At 42.4% G+C, this 25,856-nt stretch overlaps 1 protein-coding gene across 1 annotated transcript in view; it reads left to right on the plus strand.

Moving 5' to 3' along the window:
* Nucleotides 1-488: 488 nt before the first annotated feature.
* The window catches only part of sema3d (sema domain, immunoglobulin domain (Ig), short basic domain, secreted, (semaphorin) 3D), a 30,203-nt gene continuing 4,835 nt past the window's right edge, over nt 489-25,856 (plus strand). The window contains exons 1-17 of the mRNA XM_084554553.1: nt 489-722; nt 8,002-8,242; nt 12,002-12,162; nt 14,123-14,185; nt 14,346-14,465; nt 14,571-14,664; nt 15,151-15,279; nt 17,146-17,282; nt 18,925-19,039; nt 19,281-19,350; nt 19,435-19,579; nt 20,211-20,433; nt 20,833-20,921; nt 21,086-21,127; nt 21,878-22,035; nt 23,331-23,395; nt 23,769-23,908. Coding sequence (XP_084410679.1) covers nt 8,047-8,242; nt 12,002-12,162; nt 14,123-14,185; nt 14,346-14,465; nt 14,571-14,664; nt 15,151-15,279; nt 17,146-17,282; nt 18,925-19,039; nt 19,281-19,350; nt 19,435-19,579; nt 20,211-20,433; nt 20,833-20,921; nt 21,086-21,127; nt 21,878-22,035; nt 23,331-23,395; nt 23,769-23,908 — 1,947 coding nt within the window. The 5' untranslated portion in view covers nt 489-722; nt 8,002-8,046. The remainder of the gene's footprint in view (nt 723-8,001; nt 8,243-12,001; nt 12,163-14,122; nt 14,186-14,345; nt 14,466-14,570; nt 14,665-15,150; nt 15,280-17,145; nt 17,283-18,924; nt 19,040-19,280; nt 19,351-19,434; nt 19,580-20,210; nt 20,434-20,832; nt 20,922-21,085; nt 21,128-21,877; nt 22,036-23,330; nt 23,396-23,768; nt 23,909-25,856) is intronic.

A 25,856-nucleotide genomic window follows, 5' to 3' on the forward strand; every position in this document is an offset into this window, starting at 1 on the left:
GCAGACTTTACAATTAAAGGTTTACCCCAGATGCTTGGTACATAGTTTCATGATAAACCCCAAATAGGGCACACCCAGTTAATAAAAAATAAAGCATGTACGGTATGCGTCTTTCCACCCTGTATTATATGTGGATGTGCTTTCTCTAAAAGAACTCAACTCAGTCTGAAGTGCTCTGTGTAACTTATGTATCTTCGTATTCAATGTTTTTAAGCCCATTTTTGTGTTACTTCTGTATCACAAACTGGACACAGTATTATACTTACTACACAGCTGTTCTAATATTAATTATTCAATTATTTTAACATTTGAAGTTCTTCTTATCTTTTCCCGTGTACTATCAAGGATTACTTGGACCTCAGGTTTGGTTGGCAGCGGTACAGATGCTGAGGGCCCCTCCCCTCCAGCACCACCATAACTGGGAGTTTGCTGTCTGTCCTTCCCGGGGCGAGCTGCCACAGAGCAACCAGCCATCCAAACCACACAGACGGTGCACCGAGAGTTCAGGAGCGCCTGTTTCCGTTTAACTAACATTAAGGGAAGTGGAGTTTATTCGTCCACTTTTCTTTCGGTCGGGACGAGGTCGTGCAAGTGTCATACTTTCGGCTGCTTTTTGCCTCAGAGCATCGGGCAACTTTCAGTTAGAGACAGAGACGCGGCGCGTTACGCACCGTTGGGCATGCGCTGCACGTGAGAGGAGACGAAGTTCAGCGCGCAAGCAGGTGAGATGAAACCATATCGATTATAATCAGCTGAAGTTTGAGTGTCTGCTACACCGCTGCAGAGTTTAATTATCTTTCTGTCGCGCTGTAATTAAACGAGTTTAATTAACGTACATAAAGACGATTTGAACAGGCTGCTTCTTTAGTTTTCAGTTCATTAACTTTTACGCTCGCAGTGACACACGTGAAACATTCTTTGGAGTGACTTCTCTCCTGAACGGCTTGGACAAATCTGTCAGTAAAAACGTCTCACTTTATCTTCAAATGTCAACAAGAACTTTGTTTCAAGCACAGGAACAGAAAACGTTTGAAATGGTTTTGAAAGGAATATGAGACTAAGGTGAAGGAGAATCTGATCACCCCGCCTGCTGAGCTGTGGTGTGTTCAAACAGTCATTGTTGAGGGCCTTTCAGGGAAGCAGTTAATGTGCCTTTTGTGCAATTTAATGTATTCAAACATGCCATATGATGGAGGTGGCCTTGCAGCCTCATATGAATCCATTTATGTAGACGTATACACAGAATGTACTGTACATAGTTTGACTATAAAGTCAAACTTCGAGGGCCAGATGTGTGTGACAAGTGTTTTGACAACATTTGAGATGAGAGGTGAGCGTGGGTGCTCTACACACTCCCAAATTAAATGTGACTTGTTGCACTCAAGCCAAGTACTATCCCCCATTAAAAAAATATAAACATTATGGATGTATGTTACATTAAGGTTTCTGCCTTGAGCATACTTGCTTTAGACATGGAGCTCCCTGGATGTGTGTGTATATTTCTGTGGTCCACTGTGCAGCACTAAGGAAAGAAGTAGTCATGCAGTCGTTTAACCATCCACGCCTGTACATCAAACAGTCTCAGTGACCCGCTCTCCACTTACTGTGCTTCTATAAGTTTATCCACTAACTCCCTACAAGGAGCTTTTGGCTAAAGGGGGGTGTTGTGAAAGAAAGAAGCAGTGATTTTTTTCTGTTGTCTAGATATTGATTGCTCTGGTAGCATCTTGGGGCGAACGATCAGCATGACTGTGGTAAATAAATGATTTCTGCTTTGGGCCTCAGAAAGACACTCAGAACATCTTGTCTGATTTTCTCCTTTAAACCGACTAAAAATGTTGCGTCAGTGAGATGATGCCAGGCGTACTTAGAACTGTATACACAGACAGTCAGACTTTTGCTCTGCTGAGGATGGGGAAGGCTAAAGACTTCTGCTAAAATCCGAGCCTGGAGAGGGACCTTTTCTGAGTTATCTGGTATGATTCGGAAAATGAATTGAATAAAGTTATTACGTGGGACTACGTAAGGGGATTTGGTGAGGTATGTTCCATTGTTCACTGTTTCCTCATGATTGCTTTAATTTACTCCTGTTCTGTGTGGTGTGCTTGGACGGACTCATCGCTGCCCTAAAAATCCCCACATACCCTAATATTCGGCTGTGTTTTGAGTGGCGGCTTACAGCACCGTTTCGCTCTCCAACAACGTGATGTAGTGTGTGTCGAGGGGTTTTTCCTGGGCCGCGATGAAAACTGAAAGAGTGCTTTTCCAAAACTCAACAGGTTCTGGGTGGAAAGTATTATTAAAACTCACTTGCAGTCATGCAGCACAGGGGCCTTGCCTAATATGGTCATGTTTCCAGAATCTTTCAGTGCAGACAGACAAAGCAAAGTAAGGCACCTTTACTGCAGTGGTGATGTTAGTTTAGAGAGTATACAGCGGGTAGGTGCCAATGGCTTGCAGACAGACGGCTCGGCTGGGTTTGTATTGCCCTGAGGCGCTGTGGCCTATCTCTGTCCTATGTCTCCTAATGGGCTGTGCTGAGGCTGGTGTGGGGCCTGCATTACAAAAGTCTTATCAGGACTGACAAATAACAATAGGGTCAATCCTCAAATTTGTAGGGGACAGTAATGCGCTTGAGAAGAATTGTTGAATTTAATACATGGGTGTGCCCCTGTATCCTCAGGCCACTGGGAGACAAATGAGACCACTTATAAGAGTCAGTCGCTGTTTTCATGCCGCATTACTCCCATCTGCCTACAACAGGATGGTATTAGCTTACACGCACACATATGTTCATACATGCAGGCTCTCATACACATTCAGCGTCATGCCCCGTTCTGCACGTGTAGAGTTACTTGTTTTTCTTGTGAATTATCAACAAACCTTCCAGCATGTTTATCTGTGTGTCATTTTCTCAGTTACACGGTTTGTTCTCTGTTTGGAAAAGCCCCTGCCTTTGTTTTCACTTTGTTTTTGTTTTTTCCGTTTCCATCTTCTCTATTGAAGAGGAAAAACCGCAGATCAAGTATCTCTTCCCGCTCCCCCCTCTCTCCCCCCCTTTCCACTAACCCGTGTGTGACAGCCGACCTGAGCTGGCATCGTCCCAGCAGCATTTGGTCTTAAACTGCAACATTAAACACAAAGTGAATCTTTAATAAAGGCTGTGCAGGCATTATTATCTGGCTTGGGTGTATTTGGTTACTGCGCCGGCAGTTTCCCGGAGTATTCCCTTACCAGTGTTTTGAGATAACAGCTTAGGGTCGGACCAAATGTGGACAGACAGGACCTCGGGGTTGGAATTTTATCCATCTCCTCTGGTTTTCCCCACAGACATACTTTTCGCGTCCAAGGCGGAAGGAATTCCACTGGAATGTCTTCTCTTCTGGGCATCACCGATTTCATTCACAGCGGTTTTCGAGCGAAGTGTCATGTGATGTTTGTTATTTTTCATGCGGTGCTTTTGAATGTGTTTATGTGGTGCAAAATGTGGCCTGAATGTTTCGCTTTGAGAAATGTTCCCATAAACTCCTTGACTCGGGCAGTGACGTTAACTATGTGGAGTTGACAAGTTGTGTGAGAAAGGTTTTCTGTAACCTGATTTATAAGATGTATTAGAAGGTAAATGGCTGCAGGAAATACAGTCTTTTCTAGTGGCGAGGGGTCATATAACAAATAAATAATCTGTGCGCTGGTCCATGGAGAGGTATTAGATATCCTTACCTTACATGTTTTATACCATGCACTCATTCATTATCTAGGGCTAATTTCCGACAAAATGTTCAACTTCAAAGCCCATCTCTGTCTCCATCATATCTGGATTATTACATTTTGCGTGTAAGGGGATATTTTGGCCATTTATTTTGAATTCATTTTTTTAAGGATATAGAATTACCCCAAAGATATGCACGCTGCCTTGATAAATGCTGAGTTTCACCCAGCAGCGGCGTGGAGATGTTTGTGGTTAGCATCTAAAATTAATCACCGCTCGCGGCCTTGATGTTTACTTTATGACCTGAGTGAATAAATTATGTTAAAAAAAAGCAACTTATTCTGTAAAAGTTGCCAAAAAGCTTTTAGTATAATAGCATGTTGACCTCGGAGCAGCGTGCTCTTACTTTGCCGCAAGGATCACATGTTTCATATTTACTCCACCAAAAGTTAATTCCCATCATACACTTAAACACGGTGAGAGTTTTTTGAGAGGTGTGTGTGGTGTTTACATTGGTAAGGCAAAATAGTTGAGGCAAGAGTTGTAGATGTTGGACCCTTCAGATCAATTTTATTAGCAGTCTTTGCACACAGAGCTTTCAGTGCTACTATAGTGCTCTTCCAAAAGTGTTTGAGCTTGCTTTTGAAACTGAGATAAATCACCCTTTCACTGGAACCCTCATTGCAGTGCAATGACCTGAAGAGTGAAAGTAAGAGTGGTGTTTGTCCGTGCTGGAAAAATGTTGTGTTTCCTCCTTTACAACCCTCTATGACTGGAGTTATGGCGGACAAAGCAACTTGTAGAAGCTTTATCGATTGTGTTTGGTGAAAACACAAACAGTTTGGCCTGGTCCCATATTTTAGCTATGAGACACGAACTCACACAGACTCACAGGGGAGTTACATGCTTGCTTAAATGCAAGACTAAAAAAAGATGATTGACTGTTGCCAAGAAAAACAACTAATGTCTTGAGAGCTAGAAACAATTACCTATGTTGTTCTGCCAGGTCAATGCCTGTGGTCAGGGAATAAAGACAAATAGCGGTGCTAATGCACTCTGTCCCGTGGAGATGGAGGGATTTGATAATAGCGTACTCTACAGGGCACCTGGGTGTTGCTAAATGCTTCATTAGGGGTGGTCTCTATGCAAGAATGCCGACGGCCAGAGCACTTCTTTACCATCTGCTTCTTTCTCATGACTTCTACTGGGAATATGTTAAAAGCTACTTTTTAAAGTTCGGCTACTTTAAATTTCTGATATGGTATCTCAATGTCTACATTAAGTTATGTAAGCTAATGAGCTGACGGTTTTTGGCATATGCGCAGTGTACTTGTTTTGATGTTGAGCCCAAACTGGAAAAGGGAATATATCTGAGGCGGTCACACTTAAAAAGATGCTATATGTCGGTGCGAGATTAGAAGCCTGCAGCACTTGGCTGCAAGCTTTAAATCTGTCACCATCCCTATCAGGATCGTTTCCCTTCACCCCCTGCACCATGCGCTGGTCATGCTGCCAAAGACAATAGGGACTTTAGTCACCAGGAAACAGGGGTGTTAGCTTAAACCACATGGCACAAGCTGCCTGTTTCCCCTCTGTCTCACCTCTCACCAGCTCTTTTTCTTCATCTCCATTACTTACACTTTCCAAAGTATCAATGTAGTATCAAAGTATCGATGGAATACAACTTTTCCTGCTCCAGTGAATGTCCTATTGTTATCCTTTTCTCAACAGATGGGGACGTTTAAATGCTCCTTTTATGACACTTGCGTTTTCTCCTTTGTTTGTGGGGGCCACTCTTCTAGAGGGCTTCTGCACTGTTGACAGATGTAGGCACTCGAGCCACGAAGAGAGATACATTACGCAAATGCCTCTCACTTGGGTGAAATCGTGTCACTGCTCTCCCGAAGATACTGTAGGAAGGATAAGCCCCACTGTCAGCACTACCTCCGCCGCTCACAAAGTGCAAAGACTGCACGGACCGAAACCATCTCACTTCTCACTCTCTTGGCTGATTGCCCATCCATCACGCAGAGCCCCATATCTGTATTTCTAACCCTGAAGGTGTGAAGGTGCCTCAATTCGTCATCTTAAGTAAACAGCAGTCTGTTTATCAGGGTCTAATCCTCTTCAGTTTAAAGCTGCGGGGCACTCGGCTGGGTGCCTGATTCTCCCTATGACGTTTTATGACAAAACTGGACAGAGAAAATCACCAAACTCCAATGAGTGTTAGTTCAGTGCATACTTTATTATGCATGGATGTGGATTTTATGTACATGAACTGTCATCTTATATAGTTTCCCAGCTGTTGCACAGAGACGATACCACTATCCCAAATGGTAATTATGCTCCCGCGTGTCTATATGTCAAATCAATCTATCTGGAAGCAGCATACTTGGCCTCTGTATCTCTGATATTTGTGTGTGTTTGCTACATCTGCACCCAATCTATTAATTTAGCTTGACATTGTTTATGTTGTCACTTGACAGGCTGATGCGTGTTATCCGAGATGGGGGCTGAAAGGAAAGTAATGAGAATAGCAATAACGTCTGAGGGGGAGGCGTTCTTTTGATGGATTCATTAATTCTTTCATCAGTTGTCTGGTTAATTAGTAGCTTATTAACTTTAGAATTTGCAGGAAAGCAGGTTGTAAAACTCAGATGATGCTCAGTCGGGACTTGGAGGGATGATACACTGAAGTTGGTTCTGTTAAATACTTTTATGTACCATAAAAATATAAAATATGATAAAAACCTGAAAACACTGAATGTAAACCCTGGTTCGGAGGTATTCATTAACTGTTTAACTAATTCAGTCATCTTCTGTAACCGCTTGTCCTGTGAAGGGTCACGTGGGGGCTGGAGCCTGTCCCAGCTGTCAGCGGGCGAGAGGCGGGGTACAACCTGGACAGGTCCTGTTTAACTAATTATTAATGAAATAGTTAAGTTCCTAATTTTGGGGCAGGGAAAGTCTGAATTCACTGGCCATGCTTTCCATGAAGAGGAAACTAGGCAGGAACTTCCTTGATTTCAATGAGAGTGTAACTGATTGTTTTCCTACTTTAAAAAAAGTAATTTAAACAGTGAGTTATGCGAATGCGCTTCTTGTTGAATTAGTGCGATAGCTGAATTGTAAATGTTTTAATGTATTTCACATTATCAAAGCCTGTGCCACTGCTCCTTCGTACTGGTTTTGCTGCATTTAAAATGAAATGTATGTACTGTAAAGGGCTGAATCAGATGATTTTGAGTAGCCAAATTATTTTTCAAGAAGCAAAATAACCTTTGCATCCAGGTGACGGCCTGATGAATGACAACCAACAAGTGGTTACTGGTGGTATTGATACCTGAGTCGAACAACAAAAAGAGTTAGGTCATAGTGACTTAACTTATCCATTTAACCAGTCACCTTAGAAGGCATTATAGCAGTATTTCCCAGCATTTCCACTATTGCCCTTCCGATGAGATTTGTCCATATCTGCCACAGTTTCAAAGCTTTTCGTAGCACACTGTGCCCCTGCCTTAAATTGTAAACCACAAGTGTATTTAAATGCACAACTTTCCAATGTAATCTGGTTCTCTGTTGGACTTGGACCAAAACTCCTAAGTGTTAAATGTTATAACCAAAAGATATAGTATCTCCAACTCAGTGCTGTCACCATGTCACATATTCAGACAGGCCGCAGTGCTTTAATCCTCTTTGCTTACTTGTGACTGAAAAGCCAGTGTTTCCTTAATGGTCCCTTCATTTGGCACAGTTTTGAATTAATGGCAGTCGCACAGACATTAATTCAAACTCTGAAAAGTGAGCTCCATGGGCTGTTCAGGGCTTCACAATTCACTGTGAAGTCCCAAACAAGACGTGGTCCATTTTTTAGAGGGAATAAAGAAAGGAAGTGACAGGGTCATCAGCCAATGCTGAAACTATTGGCAAGTATCATTTGGGCAAAGAATTAAATGAGTTATCCATGTGAAGAAGAGAGGGAGGGGAGAGAGAGAAACTGAAAGAGGCACGGCCGGCTGAAAGAGTGGTGGACCGCCGCTTTTTTGTTAGGGTGACCTTTGTTTTGGGCAAACAGATTTAAAGGAGACACAAAAGGGAAAGCCAGTGATAGGCAACAGCTGATGTAGGATGGGCATAGGATGGGGACATGCCTGTAGGGCTCCATGGTGAAACAGCTGAATAGTATGTGTATACATATCCTCAGTGAAGTTAGATGAGACTGCGCACACCCTCATGCACACACACATGATTGCTCCTCCCTTAGTTGACTCTTTACACCGGTCTCCCTGCAGGACTACAGAAAAAGACGGAGTGAAAACAGAACAAGACACAACACCATGAAGAAAGAGGACTCTGGAAATCAAGTCTGGGCTCTCCTCCGCTTGTCTGGCAGTAATTATGGCGGCAAAAGGAAGAGGATTACAGTTCTGTCCCATCAAGGGGTCCCATTAGTGGGACTGATTCTGTTAGCCATCCTCCCTTTCGGAGCAGGCATCAAACAGAGCGTCCCCAGGGTCCAACTCAGCCACAAAGGTAAGAAATGGAGCAATCTATTATAATTTTTATTACAGATTTGCATTTAAATAAATGCACCATTTGCATTTTTTCTTTTGTTTGGCACCCAGTGCAGTCTGAACAAAATGAGGCTTGGGTAATCTGTGGCCTAATGGATGTTTACTCACACCAGTAATTTCCTTGATGCTTTTCTAGTTGGGTTTCAGTATTTTTTAAGCCCATACATGTCAGGTTTTGTCTAACTCCCTGTAACATTTTTCTTTCCGCTCATCTTTTTTTCTTCATGACTTATCGTACACAGGAAAAAGGGAATGAGAATAGAGTTAAACACCCTCACCGTTAAACTAAATTGTGGTTGAAACACCACTGACGCAGAGTCAAAAGATTTAACACGCACTTACTGATCCATTAGCCCACTCCATAATTCCCCGTTTGTCAGTATTGTTACTTTCTTGTCACTTTTTGTGAAACATGGGCACAATCTCTAAACCCCCCCATCACATAAATCCTTTTTTACATTAACCTCAAGCCAAGTTTACATTTCGATAATTTATGACGCTGATGGCAATATGCTAATATTTGCTTTTGATATGGTACACAGTTGTTGCTGTCCTGTCATATTTGTCTTCGTCCCATTCAGCATCTACTTTAAACGCTGGCGCTCCTGGTCCACGGGACACTGCAGTTCAGTCTGCTGTGTGTATATTCTCTAGTCCCTGCAATGTATACCGTGTCTGTGTGTTTAGTTTTGCGTCAGCTGAAGCTGTTTGCTTTGTGCCACCGGGGGGAAAGCAAAATTATTGCTCCCCTTAAAACCAATTCTAAACTGCTGTGCAAACTTTACTTCAAAGTCTCAATCTCTCGTGCTACGTATCAGCTACAAGGAACCACATAAATGAACTTCAGTTTGCTCCATAAAATTGAATTCCCACTGTGATCTAAAAAAAAAACTCCAACTTCCAAAAGCTCCCTTTTGGTCAGGGCTTCCAGAAAGCCAAGTATGGCTGGAAATAGATACACACGTGTCCTAAGTCTCCAACATAAATATATCTAGGTAGCTGAAGGAATAATGATTGCAAGGGACAGTATTTACTCAACAGTTAGGCTAGTATTTAGGTGTACAGTTTATTTCGTTTTATGTCAGTTCCAAACCAACCAGGCGATAAAACACAGCAGTCATACAGTATATGATTGCATTTTAATGGGGCTACATATTTTATGCAACATTTTTTAACTCTATCAGGGTGTGTGGGTTTGACTGCGAGCACGGCATAGCAAGCCGTTTCCTTTGGACCCCTGGCTAACGACATTAGAACAATGTCCCTGTTTGGCTCGCTCAGTCAGAGTGACTGAGGCAAAGAAGAATCCCTCAAAACCAAAACCTCAACCCAGTGCTCGCATCATGCACACATCTTGTCGTCATCCCGTCAGTGCACACTGCTCGAAAGCAGCAACACCCAGCAGAGATCACTTTTCAAACATCACACCACCAATCCCCCTTCAGTGAGCAAAGGGTTGAAATGATCAAAGTGAAACCATCCCCGAATGAATCAACAGCTCCAAAAAACATCTGCCTCCAACTGCAAACTTGTGAACTTTACTCACATCAAAACACATCTTGAAGCATAAGTTCATCCAGAGTCACGTGGCCTTCCGCCAATGAAAAGGAAAGTCATCTGCTCATGATGTAAATAGATTAAACCAATTTAGCGTGCGGCTCAGTCACATTGTTGGTATGCGTCTGTTTTTGGTGTGTGACTAAAAGGGTGAAGTTGCGCCCCATGCATCACATCCATTACTCAAAGGATAGATGCAGTTCATTTGACTCTGTAAAAACACTTCCTTCTATAAAAAGTTGAATAATTAACCTGTAACAGTAAATCAAAACAAAGTTCAGTGAAACAGATGTTTTGCGTGTGAGCTCATCATAATGAACATTTTTGCCCGACCTAACACTTGATCCATGCTACTTTGTATATTCTAAAACCACCAACAGAACAGCTTACAATGCATATTAATAGCAGGCTGACAATGTGAAGTGAGCAAACAGCTTAATTTTAGCTCGTCTAAATACAGTGAAGCCACCTCTTATGTATATTGGTCTTTTAAGAGACAAAGACTCACTAATTTCATTGTACGTAGTTTTATTCTTTCCAAATTCTGAATTTAACATCTATTAAATCTGTTATTCTTGTACGGTTGCAGCGTTTTCTTCACTAAAACTCTATAAAAAGTTTCAGGTATTCTGGATAAATGGGCAAAAGCACTTACTTACATGACATTTTCTGACATAGTCGAAAAAAAGCAAAAAAAAAAAAAGTCCAGCTGGGCATTTTGAGGCTTAGGTGTTAAAGGGTTAAATGTCTTTCCACATATGTGGCTAATAACGCACTGGTAGAGAGGCCTGCAGCTCTACAACATCATCAAACCTCAAGTCTACTTCATCAGCAGAGCCTAAACCCATTGCTTGGTGACATCTTGGTCAAATAAGAGCATCTCCAAGCTCCAGCAGTGGAGCTAATCAAGAGCCATTCAGGACGCTGAGGGCTCTCTTCTTTGGAAAAAGGTGTGGAGCGCAACCCAAAGCAGCGACAGCTTAGCAGACTGTTTCAATGGGCTCATAGTGCTGCGTGTTTACAGAACAGATTACCGTTAGCCGAGCGCTAGCAGGCATAATCTCCCTGTGAGGTTTCGTCTGCTGGGGGTTATGATGTATGCGTAGAAGTGGGAGATATCAGCATGTGGGGGTTCTGTGTGTGTGTGTGTGAGCTCGTGTATAGAAGGAGGTATTAAGCGGGGCTGCGTGGTGCGGAGGGGGTCCCAGAAGTTCAAATATTGAAGGTTGGTAACCTCTCCAATCCTTCACACCAAGAGGGTAATCACAATGTCAATCCTTTCAGAGTGACTCCCACAGGACTCCCCCGCGCTGACCCAGTGTTTATTCAAGGCATGTTGCTATACTGGTGCACAGAAAAGAGCCTGGCCATAGAAGAGATTTCCTCAGATCAAGGAGATCAAGGATACAATGCAGAGCTGAGAATGCGGCCAGTGTTCAGCTCCCAAAAACCTCTCTTTTAAATGAACGTTGGAAGCTGGAAGTCCAGCACCTACTAATAGAACCAGCCTATGTTTTAACTGTATATTCTACATGTTACTAGTAGAAAAATATACATAATCAAAAGCAAACTCTGCGTTCATTTAACGGGCAAACAACAGATACTCCACCTGCTCCGTTCATGATCTTATCTCACATTGCCCTTGGTACATGATACAGCCACAGCTCATGTTTATGATGACGTTCAGTCGTCTGCAAATGAGGTCTAGTTAGGGACATACTGGTAGAGAGACAGTTTTAGAACAAACAAATCCCTCGTATGCTTTAACAGCTGCTTTTGAACTGAGCGATATCTTCATGGGCAATAAAGCACCAATGAAAATACCCTGATTAAGATATCTGATAGTGCACCTACTGAGGTAATGCACTGTCCAAATGTTTGCTACTGTATATCTTCTCTACCAGTAAGTGTAGCCAACGTGTTGACTTGAACCACAGAGGATTAAGCAATTTCAAGTCAAGCCAAGGCAAGCCAGTGTTGGACTGCGATTCAACTGGACGTAAACGGAATAGAATAAATTCATCCTGACAGTGTAATCCTCCTGAAGTATGTTCTCTGAGACACTGTAATTTAACGCTGGATGGCGCATTTTTAAAAAATGTAGGCAATTTGTCTGGAAGGCTCTAATCACTTTGTTTCTCTCTTTCTTGCTCTTGGCTAGAACTGCTGCAGGCTGGCAGCGTATCTCTGTTTTTAGGCCCCTCCGATGGCCTTCACTCCCACTCGCTGCTGCTGGACGAGGAGAGAGGTCGCCTTCTGTTGGGAGCCAGGGATCACATCTACCTGCTTGACCCTGACAATTTGGCCAAAGCCTCCAGAAAGGTACGCTAACAATGGAATTGTGAAAAAATAATAATAATAAAAAAAAATGATCCAAATTCAGATTTCAAGAAAGAAAAATGAATAATGAGCAGAGTCTGCTCAGGCCATTTGCTTTACCAGAGAGGTTGTTTAGGTAGACGTAAATGTGTTTAAAGAAGTTTTAAGAGTCTCTGCATCCTCTCACAGAAGGATAGTGCTGCAGGATGTTCAAGTTTGAGTCCATGCACATTAGCCGACCTAATCCCCAGACTCTCAAACTTGTGCTTGGAGTTACTTGAGACATCCTTGCCTCGGGTATTTATAGAACACGCAGCCATTTGGCTCATGACACATACCTGTCTTGCCATTAAGTGGGGTGATGCAAGATATTCTTTTCCATTACCATGCTGCTGAAATGAACTCACCCGTGTATTGTTTTAGAGAAGCACTCACCTTTCAGCCAACAGCACTCTGAAGCTGTCTGTCTGGTCGGGTCAGGGCCATCATGTCGGAGGGCACAGGCACGCGCGCTCGCTCATTGCATACATTAAGTGTATACACATTTGCAAAGTGTGCACCCTCGCCCTCACAGATTTTACACAAACACGCGTATGGACGGGCGCCATCTGTTAAAGTTTGTAGATGTGAGTGTGTGTTTATGCAGCTGAGGTTGATCGGCAAGTGGGAAGACAGTGTGTTTATTTGATCGTTATCTGGTTGTTTTAACTCTTAGTCTTGCTCTCAGAGTGTTGCCTTTCCGTTACCTCCCGGGTCATCGATACTGATCCCAGGGAGATATGCAACAAACGAGTGACTCTCTGAGCCTTTGGGGACCAGCCTTGATAGTGACTGTGATCAACACATACAAACTTGGTGTTTATCATTTAATGAAGAAGCACGGGACCGCAGCCACTAAAACACAGACAAATATGAAGCTCACAAGCACTCCAGGTGATTCTACTGCCTCTAAAATATGCCTTATGCCATTATGTGTTTCAAAACCAGTTTAAGCTCGAACACACGAGTCAACACATCACACTGTAACACTGTTTTCATGTATGAATTCCTCAGCCATGAAAAAGTTTGGCGATAGCTCTCCTTGGTAGAGTTTTGGGGGGGGGGGTAACACTCTAAGCACATAAGCCTTTTATAACACATGTATGAACATTATGGGGGACCTTGAATGGACACCGGAGGTTATACTTTTCTCGTACCAATACCCAGAAGTTATTGTATTACTGATCAGTTATGTAGATATACTTTTAGCAATGAATAAAGACCAAAAGAAAGTAAAAAACAAAATGGAAATACAAAGCATAGGAAAACAGACAACTACAACAATAAAGAACTGACTTGCATAGAGTCACTGCTTGAAAAATTGTTATAGCGCCTGCGACATAACTGCAAAACTGCATAAACCGCACAACATCGATATGCTGTATGTCACCTTGCCTTCTCCTTATTCAGTAGCTTTTTTACACTATCCACAGTGTACAAGTTGAAAGGCAGTTTGTTGCAGAGTTGAGGCCTGCTCATTTTTTCTATCCTCCACTAAGAAGAAATTATTCTCTAGAACTGGAGGAGGGTGGTAAGGCTCATACCAAGTCGGGTGGGTCGGAAGTCACTTAGTAGTACCCTTTTGCAAGCTCCATAAAATTTTATATTGTGCTGTATAATGTACAAGTAGCCAGTGTACAGAAGCTGGAACTGAAGTGTTATCCATTTTCCTTTCAGATCTTGTCTGAAGGCTGCAGCTGCAGCATTCTGGCCTGATTATGATATGACTTTTGGCTTAAACAGATAAACAAAGCACTCCCAACGAAGGTTTCCAAGTTTTTCGTAGATAAAAAAAAACTCTAATCTTACAAACTTGAATTTTAGTATGACATATATGTGGAAATAACTTTAAAATGTATTATTATTCAGGGCTCACATTTTGGCTGACATTTTTAAATGTTTCTTATTATTTATCTGTTTTTAGATTCATTGGCCTGCTCCAAGGGACAGAGCTGAAATGTGCAAACTGGCTGGCAAAAACGCAAATGTAAGTGTTTCTGAAGAAAATGATTTCCTTTATAGATTCTAGGTTTCTATGTAGGCATACATTATGATATGTAGGAACATGATTCTGTTATAGATCTGCTCGTGTGTGGAAATAGAGGTGTTGCATTATCGTTAATCCTCTCTGTCCCTGCTTGTCCCAGCTGGAATGCGCTAACTTTATCAGGGTCCTCCACAATTACAACCGAACACATGTCTATGCCTGCGGGACGGGAGCCTTCCACCCCACCTGTGCTTTCATTGAAATCACTGGCCACAGAGAGGTGAAGTCGATACGTGTGAATTTTCGGCGGGGAAAAAAAAAATCTGACATGTGCTCACGAGTGGGGTTCAATTTTTAAAAGTATGATCCTCCCTTTGTCTCTCAGGATGGCGTGTTCCAACTGCTGTCTAATACACTGGAGTCTGGCAGGTTGAAATGTCCTTTTGATCCCTTGCAGCCGTTCACCTCAGTCCTCACAGGTAAAATGACATTGGATAGATGGTGCAATACTCAAGCAGTCTCTTGCTGCCTCATCTCTCGAACAAAACATTTATTGCTGCACAGTTTCCCAGGACTAAATGTTACTCTCCAGTCGGTTGTTTGGCCAAATTTGTATTTGTGTATCTGTTTTCCCAGCCCTTTACTCCCAATTATTTTGGTCGAGAAAGAGACAAACTGACATTTCTCGGGCAATAACAAAGCTACTTTGGCAGATAACTCTAAACAACAAGTGTTTATGAGCCTCTCTTTCATGTGTTGCAAATGCTAATGAAATCTTACTCTGTTTTTTGGTCCACCCAGGTCAGTGCAGTCTTCTTAAAGCAAATAGAAACTGTCAGATTTATTTTTCTATGTTTTGTTTTAAGAGTCTAGAAATTAAATATCGTTGCAACAGTCTTAATCATGGACATTGCTATTTGACTTTTCATGCCATCCTGATTAACTTGTCTCTTCCATTGTTCCAGACCAGTTTTTATATGCCGGCACATCCTCAGACTTCTTGGGCAAAGATACCACGTTCACACGCTCCCTAGGCCCTCCACCTGACCAGCACTACATACGCACAGACATCTCTGAAGACTACTGGATCAACGGTACACACGTGCTTGCACATATCCACATTAACACGCCGAGTGCACTCAAAACCTGTTATTGGTTTTTCACGAAATTTCCAGCCTCTCGACCGATACAAAGAGGCTCTCTGTGCCCTCAGGATGGTTATTGGCATTCCGGAGGGAAGGAAACAGTCCACTTATTCATTTAGCTAGAACTTTTATACGATTGCCATAGCTGAACAGGAACCACACCTACTGGGGAATTTACGGTGTGCCACGAAGTTCATAGTCTTAGTCACACTACGGCACAGCCACACACACACACGAGCATGCACAGTCATCCCCGAGGAGGGAGCTTTCTCAGCATGTGTCTCCAGTCTCTAATGTTTTACAGCCAGCGATGGGTTGCCACGTATCAACAGTTGTCACCAGGATCTAAATCCTTACACATGGTCTCCACATTTCACAACCACGCGGTCAGAGATGTTTGGAGTAATTATGTCTCTGTCTTTCGCTCTCTCTCTCTCTCTCTCTCTCTCTCTCTCTCTCTCAGTGTGTGTAAACAGTGTGTGTTATTGGCACGGAGCAGTCAGGGAGAGAGAGAGCACGACATCGGTTCTTTGACTGTCTCTGTTCTTGTGGGCCTGTGGAACATCTTTCCAGCGCTGCATGACTAACAATGACCTACGGTTGAGTGTGTTAGCAGCCGTACATTAAGCCGTTCCAGTTGGGGAATCACCCTGTGGTGGTTGGCTCTGCTTCTAGGGGTTGAGCTAATGTTGATGTAATGTCACTGCAACTTTTTAGCTTTTGGTCCTGTTCCCAAAGACACTGATGGCAACATGCTGTTGCTTTTTGTAAAAGACTATTCAGTGCCATAAAATGGTGAGCACAAATAATTCTTGTCAGTTGTGGTATTATACTAAACCTCTTTGCACTGTACTTCAAAGGCAAATATTGATCCACTGATTGCATTACATTACGTATTTATTACAACTTTTATAGCCACAGAATATTTAGCAGATTCAGTTTTGAATACAAACATAGACTCAGCTTATAAAATATAACACATTTCTTAACAAGCTTTGGTACTATCGTCATTTCATAGCCGCACAAAAAAATTTAAATGTAATAAATGTATGAAGTGTTTTAGTGCCTTTCAGTTTTTTTGTTTTTTTGGTGTTTCCTAACTTCACTGTTTTAGTTTAATGTCACATCTTGTAACAGTATTGTCTCTAACCACAGCAGCTAACTGTCTTTGAAAGAAAAGTTCTGATAAACACACTGTAAATGACTTGCTAAATGGTAGAGTCTGTCAGCAGAGACAGGTATCCTGTGAGAGCAGCATCATGTACCTGAAGAAGCTGGTGCTTAGTTTACATTCAGGTGGTCAGAAAACCACTTAGTTCGAGTTTCTAATCTAGTAATATGTGTATTTTATGCTTCACAGCTTGTGCTGCTCCCCCTCAGAGGTCAAATAAACAGCTAATACGGGTTTTAGTTTTAAGTGCAGGGCTTTTACACGAATGATGTATGCTTTATGCCTATAATGCTGATGTTAGACCTGGTGTGTTTCAGCCACACCACTGAAAAATAGATACTCTCATACGGGCTGAAAATTATATAGAACTAAACAAAACTCCTTTTAAAGCAATCTAAATCCTCTCGCGATCCCTGCATTAGCCCGAGTAGCAAACTGCAGGCCAAGATTTATGTGCAGCCCAGCTAAGCTTTAGCTTAGCAAACAGAAACAGTAATGAATCAAAGCGTTCTTTAGAAGCAAAGGAAGACTGTAAATAAATATGTGAAGTGTTGCATAAATGCTACCTTAAGACTGCAGTTCATGGCAAAACCATTACCTGAGCTCTTTTAACAGTTTCCCTCTTGTCCTTTTTGTGTCTTAAGAGGCCCGGTTTATATCCGCTCATCCCATCGCAGACACCTACAACCCGGACGATGATAAGATATACTTTTTCTTCCGCGAGGTGTCGTGGGAGGGCAACGATAAGAGCATCCTGTCCCGAGTGGCTCGCGTGTGCAAGGTGAGGCGTGGAAAGCGGGAGGTACACACAGAAAGATATGACAAATGGGTAGCTAACGAACACACGACATAACTATACATGCATGTGACAGGTGGAGTACAAGGCCTCTTGCAGTGTGAGGGAGACGTGATCTTTGGGTTGGCTGCTGAAGTGTTTTATGTCCCACACGAGGAGGCCCCCCCCCGAGTACATTCGTCTTTGTAGTCTGAATCTGCCAGGGCCAGTAAATCATGGTATTAACCCCCCTTTGCTTTGCTGAGAGGTCATTCATAAGTTTTACTGCCTGTGTTGTCACTGGGATCAGCTTAAGATTTGTGCAAAATACCATTTTCACCAGTGTGTCCTTTACTGAATTAGTGCTAACTAATATTTTGTAGCAGCACCATTTGAATCTCAGAAGCATTTTTGTAGTAAAAGAGATTTAATTTGCATGATAGCGCTTGCGCATGCTCTACCATTCGACCATGCTTTTGTCCAATGAGACGTGGCGCCTTGACTGGACAAAAAGTCACCATTCAAAAGTCTACTGCTACAGGCACAATGTGTAACTCGATGCTTTGATGGGCATGTTTCAGTGCCTGTTAAGTTCTTTTTGACAGCTTGTCAAAACAGCTGTAAGCTTAGATCGGCGCTGCACAGCTAACTGTGGAGGGAAGGAGGACAGATTCATTAATAGGGACTTTCTGTATATCACACAGTCTGCCATTAGTCGGCCCAAATGGAACTTGCTGAGACAGCAGTTTGCTATTAGCATTCGGAGATCTATTGCTACATTCTTAGAGAAAAGCTCTCAGCGTGTTTATGACTTGGGAGTAAGCTGTAAGGCAGACTGGAAGGAGATTCCTATGCATTGGAGTCCACTCATTCTCCTCCTTCTTCATCTATCTTTCTCTCTTGCACTTTTTTTCCTTCACGTTCATTATCTTTAAGTGTGTTTTTCCCCTCAAGGGAAAAGGAATGAGTGCACTTCACATCAATCCACTTTGAAGATTATCGCCATTGTGAAACATCCTCATTAAGTTCTTACATTTTTTCTTTGTGTGGTCTTTTAAACATAAGTGTGTTTTTGTGTGTGTGTTGAACCAGAACGTCCTTTTCTATACCACACACCAGCCAGGTTTAACAAGGGGGTTCACTTCAGTTTTTGTAAAGAGGGTACACTTGAACGCTGTAACCGCAGCTCAGTCAGAGGTTGCAATTCACAACGGCAATTCATATGCTAAGATAAAACCTGCATTATTAATCTGCGGCCTCACTTGATTTTAGTACTCCCTTCCAACGTGCTGCACTTCCACTTGTTCCCTTTCTCCTTTTATGATTTCCCCCTTTCAGTCTTTCTCTTTCCCCTTTCAGTTACTCCAGACTGTAATTATATTAAACAAGATGGTCTCCTCTGTGCTATATAAACAAGAAGACTTATACTGGAGGCATGCGGTCCAACTGTTTATTTTTTTAATTAGCGAAGGAAATCTGAGTTCAGGCCGCAATGCAGTGTGTTGTCTTTCATTGTGTGAGTTCATTAGATGGATTACAGTTGGACTGTGGTTAAGTACAAAGTCTATATTATTAATTGCATTTGTCGTTTGGCCATGCCGGACAGCTGCACTTTGGTTTTGTTACAGAGTTTGTGGTTGCGTTTCAGAATGATGTGGGTGGGCTGAGGAGTCTGACCAATAAATGGACCACCTTCCTCAAAGCCAGGCTTGTGTGTTCTATCCCCGGACCAGACGGCGTGGACACACACTTTGATGAGCTCCGTAAGTGAACATCTAGGCCAATAAACTGGGTTTCATCGTCTTGCAGCAACCAACTGAGAGCACTTTATGAAAGGAGCAAATTGCAGTTTAACTGTGTTAGCGGTAGCCAATTTTAGACTGCAGTGTCTGCGTAATGGACATAAAGGTGGGAATGGGGATGCAGCTAAAATGTTTCTGTGTTGATAAAGATGATAGCAATTAAAAAAAAAAAAACTTTAATTGCTTCCCCTGTTTCGTGTAGGGGACATCTTTCTGCTCCCTACCAGAGATGACAAAAACCCCAAAGTGTATGCAGTCTTCACAACCTCCAGGTGAGTTTATGAAACGTTACCACCACATCTTATCTCGCATTTTTTTCCCCTTTAGCCCTAACCTTGTTTTCACTTACCCTCCAGTTCCATTTTCCGTGGCTCAGCAGTGTGTGTGTATAGCATGGCTGACATCAGGGCTGTGTTTAACGGACCTTACGCCCACAAGGAGGGGCCTGACCACCGATGGGTAGAATACGAGGGGAGGATACCATATCCCCGTCCTGGAACGGTGCGTTGACCACCACATATAGGAGCATGTGGACAAAAAAAAAAACAACACAAAAAACACTTCATCACGCCCCTAGTTACTTCTATTTTGTTTTCACAATTTAGATAAAATCCCTAACTGTCATTCCTAATTACAAAATAATAAACATGACCTAATTCAAAAGTTTGACTCGCTTGACTAAAAAGTGAAAGATGCTGTAGGCCATGCTCACATCTGCACATACAGTCTCATTATGTTGGCTATAGCCTTGATTTGGTTGAGGTTAACTTCGACACATTAATCAGATTCTCATTTCATTTTGTTTAAAAACTGTAATCAAGGGAGGGGAATGGGATGTATGGAGGCGTTTGTTGTAAACTTCAGGTGTACAGCTCAGAGTGGGCAATCAGCTTGAGCTATAGTGTACACAGAGAGGGGAAGGGCAGTTAGCGCACGTGTTCCACATGTGCTTTGCTTCGGGGTATCCTTAATTTGACCACTAGAAGGAGACACACACCAGGAAATTACCAGAGAGAAACCACATAACTGCTGAAAACAAAGACATGCCGCATGGGGGGAAAATAGTTGCCATAATCACAAACAGGGGTTGAAATTGTCTTGTGATGTTAACATTTATTTATCTGTCCCTTAGTGCCCCAGTAAGACATATGATCCGAAGATCAAAACCACCAAAGACTTCCCAGATGAGGTTGTCAGTTTCATTCGATTCCACCCTCTCATGTATCGCCCTGTCTACCCTCTGACGGGACGCCCGGTGTTCACACGTGTCCGGGTGGACTACACCCTGACTCACATCGTGGTGGACAGAGTTTTGGCAGATGATGGACAATATGAGGTTATGTTCCTGGGAACAGGTGAGATGCACAAATCTCCTCTTAGTTTTTCCTCTGAGAGTCTATAATTTACCAGCAGAGGGCAATAGATCACTTTGGGTTGTGCTGATTGTCTGATGACTTTTGTTGATGGTGATTTGGACTTTCTATTGGTGTAGTAACAGAAATGTGACGCTGTACTTTGACTCCTTGGCCTGTTTTAGTTCCCAGCTCTCAACACACTTGTACATTTAACGTGCATTGTATGACCAGTATTCTCAAACTAAAGTCTCAGGACTGTCTGTTTGTCGGTTTACAAATTAGAATTCATGAAAACAAAACTTACAATCGACCGGTTTACAATATTCACTTAAGAATGAAGATGAAAATGTGCTGCTTGCTTAATAACGCCCCTTCTTCCCGTGTCGTGCTCTGCCATAGATGCTGGCTCAGTTCTGAAGGTGGTGAGCATCACTCAAGAGAACTGGTCAAATGAAGAAGTGGTGCTTGAAGAGCTTCAAGTGTTCCAGGTTTGATTCACAACACAACCACACACACACAGAGTATATTTACACGCACACACACACGCTGAATTGCTGCAATTTCTTCTTCTTTATACTATCGTTTGGCGGCTGCCTAACCAAGCAGTAAAACATTCATCACACCTTTTTTTTTTTTGTTTTGCTTCTTGCAGGTTCCCACTCCCATTGTCAGTTTTGAGCTGTCTTCGAAACAGGTTTGCTCTCCTTTGTTTTATTCCCACATTCTTCCCACACCATGCTCCACACTGCGTATTGCCTTTTTCTAATACAACATTCTCATGTGCACATGCCTGATGTTGTTGATGACAAGTGACACGTACGTTCTTAAAGTTCAGTCATGTATTCACTTTTCTGTAGCCTTCATTTTCTTGTAGCCGTGCCACACCTCTGCCTCATTATCCAAGGGTCAGGGGGTGTCACTAGACACTTCAACACTAATCACGGCCTCCATTAATCTCCTAGCAGTGTTTTATCAGTGTTTGCGTCCGTGTGTCGGCTCGTTTGTGTTTTTCAGACGAGCCGGAGCATATCCTTAGAGTCGCAGTAATGAATATTCCTTACAACTGGAATTCCTACGCACTTCAGAAGTTCTTCTTAGGTTATTATCACGTTTTGACACTTTGAACAAATGAATACAGTAGGGATAGTGCCTTGGCCGCCAGTTATTCCTGAGCTTAATTTCAGAGTAGGAACTTAAGAAGGACATCTTGATGGATGAAGTGTAAGGAATAATGCATCTTCTGTCAGAGCTAACTAATTTATCATCTTCATAAAGGAATGCAATACCATATGCCATTTCTGGTTGATGAACAGTTTTGTACTACTTATATTTTAATGAGACTAACTTCTCTGCACAAATAGCATATGTTTACCCTGTGCATTTCAGCACCTCTAATGAAATGGATAATAAGCGTCTCCTAAAGCAATGTTGTGTCTCACTATAGCAACAGCTCTACGTGGGTTCAAGTGAGGGACTGGCCCAGGTTTCACTCAGCAGGTGTCACCTGTACGGTCAGGCCTGTGCTGAATGCTGCCTGGCACGAGACCCCTACTGCGCCTGGGATGGACACATGTGCTCACGATACATCCCTGCATCTAAGAGGTACTGCACAAAATGAGTGAATGGACTGCATTCAAGAAGCACCTTAAACGAGGCACTTTACAGTTTTTGCCTCTCTGCAATTCACATTCACACACATGGACGATTTGACTGAAGAAGCCAAAGATTGAAAAGTATCAAGGTATTTTGAAATAGTAATAATAATGTAATACAGCATGGAAAAACTCCTTTAAAGTGACCCTTTGGTGCCCTAGTTTACCACGAGGTGTTTTTGTTTATGTGTCTTTTCAAGGCTAATTTTTCATGCTGGAGTTTTCATGAAGCTTTCTAAGGGTGTTTTTAGTGCTCTCCAGCATTTTTCCTTGACAGACAGTTTTAGTTCTTCTGAGGCAATGATTAGAAGTGCTGTTCTTCAGCTGATTAATGGCAACTGTCATTCCGGTCATCCTTGCAAGAAGCGTATGCAAGTTGTTCTTCATTTTTTGTTTGTGTGCTTGCGTGCATGAACCTCAGCTCTACGGAGTTTCTATCCTACAGTTAGAGGTCATACAGCCATATTATTGACCGGTGGGGCAGCTGTTATAGTTTGTGGAATAGTGGAGGCCCTGCTTTTGGTCTCCGGGGTTCTTTGAAAGCAGATCTTGACAGTGTCAGGGAATGTAGGCTACAGATGTCTCATCACACGAGACTAACAGGAAGCGGAGGAAGAAATCAATACAAACTTAAAGAGCCCAAGTGAGCAACACCAAACCAGAGGAATTGGAAACTTCACTTTTTCTCCTTTTTAAGTGTCTTCTGTGCCAAAAAGAAGTTCCTTGGGAATAAATTAAGTCGTATAGACAGCATTATAGGACTTAGTGAAATGACACAAGGTCAGCTTTTAACATTTGTCAGAGCTAATCTTAAATCACATCTTAAGCCGTCGTGGAAAATTGTTGCTGGAGGGAACAGTTGGACAACTACTTCGTATATGCAAATTTGACATTTGAGAAAAACATGCATTTGAAATATGGGAGAGCCATTCATATTAATAGTTTTTTTTGCTTGACTGACTTGCAGAAATTGAACATTGAGGCAAAGCACAGAAAACAGTCCAGAATGATGTAACACTGAGCTGTCTGTATTTAGATGCCCCTGTGCCAGCGACTGTCCCGGTTTTCAGCTTGTCTATCTGTCTTTTAATAAAAAGAAAATCTCACAAATGGCACAAACATTTACTTAATTAATTTTGACCAAATGTGTGTTATCTAAAATATCTGAAATATTGAAGAAATAGTCTCAAATGAATCCATATGGACTTCAAGTATTAATTCTTCTCTTTGTGTGTCTGTTTCCAGAAGAGCCAGAAGACAGGACATCAAGCATGGAGATCCTGCAATTCAGTGCTGGGACACCGAAGACAGTATGTAGAATTTGGACTCTTCCTTTTTGCTTTGCAAGTTGGAACTGAATACATTACTGTGCAAACAGTATTCAATTTGTATTCATCATCCAATAATCAGGGAGGCATCTGTTGGGTCTCATATTCAAATTTTGTCATTGACAAGAAGTCCTGCAATAGACCGCGGAGCCCTGCACGATCCCAACGCCATTAAGTCAGTCTTGGGATTCATGGAGAGGCAGAAGTGACATCTAAATTTGCAGAGGAATTGCTGAGAGTCATTCCAGATGCATGGAACAAACCTGTCTGCGAAGCACCTTGAAAAACTGAGTGCAAAGGTACCAGGGACCACCGGAGAACCACAGTAATCATTTTTTGATCACATTTCTTCCAGGTCTTGGTGGAGGACGTGTGGAGGAGCGAGTTCTTTACGGGGTGCAGAACAACTCCACCTTCCTTGAGTGTATCCCTAAATCTCAACAGGCCCAGATCCGCTGGTACATACAAAGACCAGGATCTGAACGCAAGGAGGAGGTCAGAGAGTTTACTTATCTCTGCATACAAACGTACACCTGAGCACTGGCGAACAAATCATTCATTCCCTTCCTGTCAAAAGCTTTTGCTCTTTCTCCGTAGTCAAAAGGTGAACATTGCTTTCACTTTCATAGGATTGTACCTGAGGGGTTAAATTTTTTTCATACCAGGTCAAATAGCAGGGCAGTTACAGGCTCAAAAACTGGTGTTTGCCATTGCTGCAATTATCACTTACATAAGAACTTCACAGCAACCAAAAACATCACACTTGACCTCACTGTCTCCGAGGTCAGAGTCTTAAACCCTTCAACTGTTCGTGCCCAAGTGACATAAGTATTTGCAGCTTTTCTGTCTTTGAGGAAGTTGAAGGATGACTTAAACCAGCACAAACAACATCTCTCATATGACAGATGGGGAAGAACAGAAGTCACTCAGCATTTGACAGCCATTACCAAAGGCTATAGGTTTTTGGGCTGTCTGTGTGTCACATTCCCATGAACACACTACTGTATCCCAGGAATACCTTGAGGTAGTCTCTTCTTATTTGGCACAAGCCTTCACTTTGACTCAAGGATGAACTGATTAGAATTCAGTGGGTCACAGGTCAAAAGTCAAGGTCAAGAAAAAAAATATTTTAGCCATAGGCTGAGAAGTCATACTCAAACTTTTATAAAATTTTACGCAAATGTCCAGTACGATTTCAAATGGTAAATGGTCATAGTAAATAGTCATGTATTTATGTTCCTATCTTTTGGTACCCAAAGTGCTTTACAATTACAATGTCCCATCTACCCATTCGTTCACACAAGTGCACGCATATTCACACAGCAGCGCCACGCACTGGGAGTAACTCAGGGTTTAGTGTGTTGCTCAAGGATACTTAGTCTTGTGATCCTTGTCCTGGGGATCAAACATAGACAGTGTAAAGATGGACGGTGGAACAGCTAATCAAAAGTGAAGAAAAGCAAGTAGAGCGCCGCCCTGGTGACTGGCAGAGTATAGTCGTTAGTCGTTTAGTCATTTTAGTTAGTTGACGCTATAGAAACAGGATGTGGCATCGAGATCACTACAAGCTGCTACAAGGACTGTGAGATTTGAAAATAAATCAATTAGTATAGTGTATAATCCACCCTTTTTTTGTAACTGGTGGAAGCAGAGCAGAGCATAGTATTAATTAAACGAAAACGCGAGTGAGTTTGGTGGAAGTGTGGGCGGGTCATCGATAATGTGGCTACACTCTTGTGTACAACGCACACTGTAGCTCCGAAGATGGCGCCGCCCGTATCCTCGGCTTCAGTTTGGCCAATGCAAAGAACAAGTTGACCATATTTATACAGTCAATGGGATCAAAGCACTAACCCTCCGATGTGGCTGTGGTTCTCATTGCATGACACAAGAGGCCTCGTATTCTCCTACTAGTCACTAGTGTTATTCTGACATTGAACGGATGATTATCATTGCACCATATGACCTTGTTTCTTGCTGGAAATTATTCAACATACCAGTATGATACATGTATTCAGAGTCACTACATACTGTATCATATGAGTAGACAGAGACTGAAACAGTAAACTGAAACTCAGAGATCCAGGTCCTAACACAAGTTTTGTCTATAAAATAAAAGTACATAATAATTGTGTGAATACAAATAACGACGCTGACAGCTGAGTTTCCAGCTGTTGCAGAATAATTAAAACTACGCCAGTGACTCTAAAAACCTTAAAGACAAGAGCGCAGGCAACAACAGACACACACAGACAGAGAGGTAGTGTGTTTGAATTTGGAGTGTGGAAACAAACTCAGTGATGATGACACTTGTCTCCAGAGTGAGACACCAGAGACGTGCTTACTCGACCCCTCAGTGCCCTCCCTTCCACTATCCAAACATACAAACCTCCCTACGCCCACTGAGAGCGTCCCTCCCTATGCCCAGCCCACTCACTCTTCA

The sequence above is a fragment of the Chelon labrosus genome (genome assembly GCF_963514085.1).
Source record: "Chelon labrosus genome assembly, chromosome: 11".
Lineage (NCBI taxonomy): Eukaryota > Metazoa > Chordata > Actinopteri > Mugiliformes > Mugilidae > Chelon > Chelon labrosus.